The sequence below is a fragment of the Triticum dicoccoides genome, unplaced genomic scaffold, assembly GCF_002162155.2.
Source record: "Triticum dicoccoides isolate Atlit2015 ecotype Zavitan unplaced genomic scaffold, WEW_v2.0 scaffold225297, whole genome shotgun sequence".
NCBI lineage: Eukaryota > Viridiplantae > Streptophyta > Magnoliopsida > Poales > Poaceae > Triticum > Triticum dicoccoides.
The window spans coordinates 1-1,696 of NW_021243687.1; the positions used below are offsets into that span (position 1 = coordinate 1).

At 39.0% G+C, this 1,696-nt stretch overlaps 1 protein-coding gene across 1 annotated transcript; it reads left to right on the forward strand.

Annotated features, from left to right (window-relative positions):
* The first annotated feature begins 537 nt into the window (after positions 1-537).
* LOC119345320 (probable flavin-containing monooxygenase 1) lies at positions 538-1,683 on the forward strand. Its single transcript, XM_037615445.1, has 3 exons — positions 538-771; positions 982-1,157; positions 1,269-1,683. The coding sequence occupies exons 1-3, from the start codon at positions 540-542 to the stop codon at positions 1,635-1,637; spliced, it is 777 nt and encodes a 258-aa protein (XP_037471342.1). The 5' UTR covers positions 538-539; the 3' UTR covers positions 1,638-1,683.
* The last annotated feature ends 13 nt before the right edge of the window (positions 1,684-1,696 follow it).

Here is a 1,696-nt window from a genome sequence, read left to right on the forward strand (position 1 = left end):
GGATTTACAAAGTCACCATATGCGCCTCATCATCGACGGGAACGTCTCCTCCCACTGAATCCACATCGCTGAAAATCCTAAAATAAATCCAGGAATAATGTGAGCACCAGGATTTGAACCCTGGTGGGCTGGGGATACCACTGTCCTTCTAGTCATCCAACCATAGGTTGGTTCGCCCATCCTCTAGGTGTTATAACCTTTCTTGATGTACTAGAAGGAATCCAAGGATCATCCCAAATATTTATTTGAGAGCCCGTTCCAACCCGCCATACATAACCTCTCTTGAAAGTTTGAATTCCCACAATACTTTGCCAAATAAACGACGACCCTTTCTTTGGTCCAGCCTTGTATTCCTAATATAGCACCATTGGGCAAACCATTTTACATGGTGCAAAGATGAAAGTGTAAGGGGAGTGCTACATATATGGGTCCACCCTACAGGTGGGCTAGTCATAACTCATATTGGGCCAGGGTGTTACACTAATTAACTTTTCTCATGTGACTGTTCATAAACATGTATTCCCTTTCTCCAGGTACACATGGTAGACTTTGTGATTCTTTGTACGGGAAGGTTTAGCAATTATCCCAACATACCCAATTTCCCTCCTGGTAGAGGCCCAGAAGCATTTGATGGGAAAGTGATCCACTCCATGGACTACTCCAAAATGGGTAGTGAGAAAGCTAAGGAGATGATCAAGGACAAGTGTGTGACTGTCGTTGGCTATGGAAATTCAGCCCTTGACATTGCTAATGAATGCGCAAAAGTAAACGGTAAAAATATTCAATCCTCAATTAAACATACCTTGTTTCTCCTTGTTAGTGAAACTGAAACATTATTATGTCCATTTTGTTAAAGCATTCCAATGTATACATTTAGTAGCATTGCCTATCATGATTATATTGTCTTCGTCTTTATAGTTTCCTAGATAAAAATGAAACATTGCGATTATATTTTTATTACTTTCTATAATTTTTCTTTAGGTATGGAGAAACCATGCACAATGGTAGTCCGAACCAAGCAATGGATCATACCGAACTTCTATGCTTGGGGTATTAACATATCAAATTTCTATCTAACTCGTTTTGCTGAACTCCTTATTCACAAGCCCGGTGAAGGTTTCCTCCTTAGCATATTAGCTACCGTCTTGACTCCATTGGTACTACAACATGTTTCCATTTTATTGAATATTAATATTACCGGAAGTGTAAATGGTTTTGTTTTAGACTAATTTCAGACATCTGTATTGTTCTTTTGTGTGTGTGAGAAGAGGTTGATGATTTCAAAGTTTGCTGAGAGCTACTACTCCATTCCAATGAAGAAGCATGACATGGTGCCTGACCACAGCTTTTTTGAGGGGATGGTGGGATGTATGCTTTCCACTACACCCAAGGATCATTACAAGAATCTAGAGGAAGGCATCATCGTTATTAGAAAGTCGAAGACCTTTGGCTTTTGCAAAGAAGGTGTGCTCGTTGAAGGTGAATCTACGTTGGTAAAGAGTGACATAGTTATCTTCGGAACAGGATTCAATGGTGATCAAAACATCAAGGACATGTTCATGTCAAAGTACTTTCATACTATCATCGTTGGTTCAACATCCACAACTGCACAACTTTATAGGTCATCACTTTACTAGACATATTTTTTACGTACTTCAAGTCTTTATTGAAAAATTTATTTAATTATTGTTTCACA

What these genes read in the sequence shown, in the direction of transcription:
- LOC119345320 (XM_037615445.1), top strand. Translation starts at nt 540, where the DNA reads ATGGTAGACTTTGTGATTCTTTGTACGGGAAGGTTTAGCAATTATCCC. An exon ending in TGAATGCGCAAAAGTAAACG is followed by an intron (nt 772 to 981) that starts GTAAAAATATTC and finishes ATTTTTCTTTAG; the next exon opens with GTATGGAGAAACCATGCACA. An exon ending in CTACCGTCTTGACTCCATTG is followed by an intron (nt 1,158 to 1,268) that starts GTACTACAACAT and finishes GTGTGTGAGAAG; the next exon opens with AGGTTGATGATTTCAAAGTT.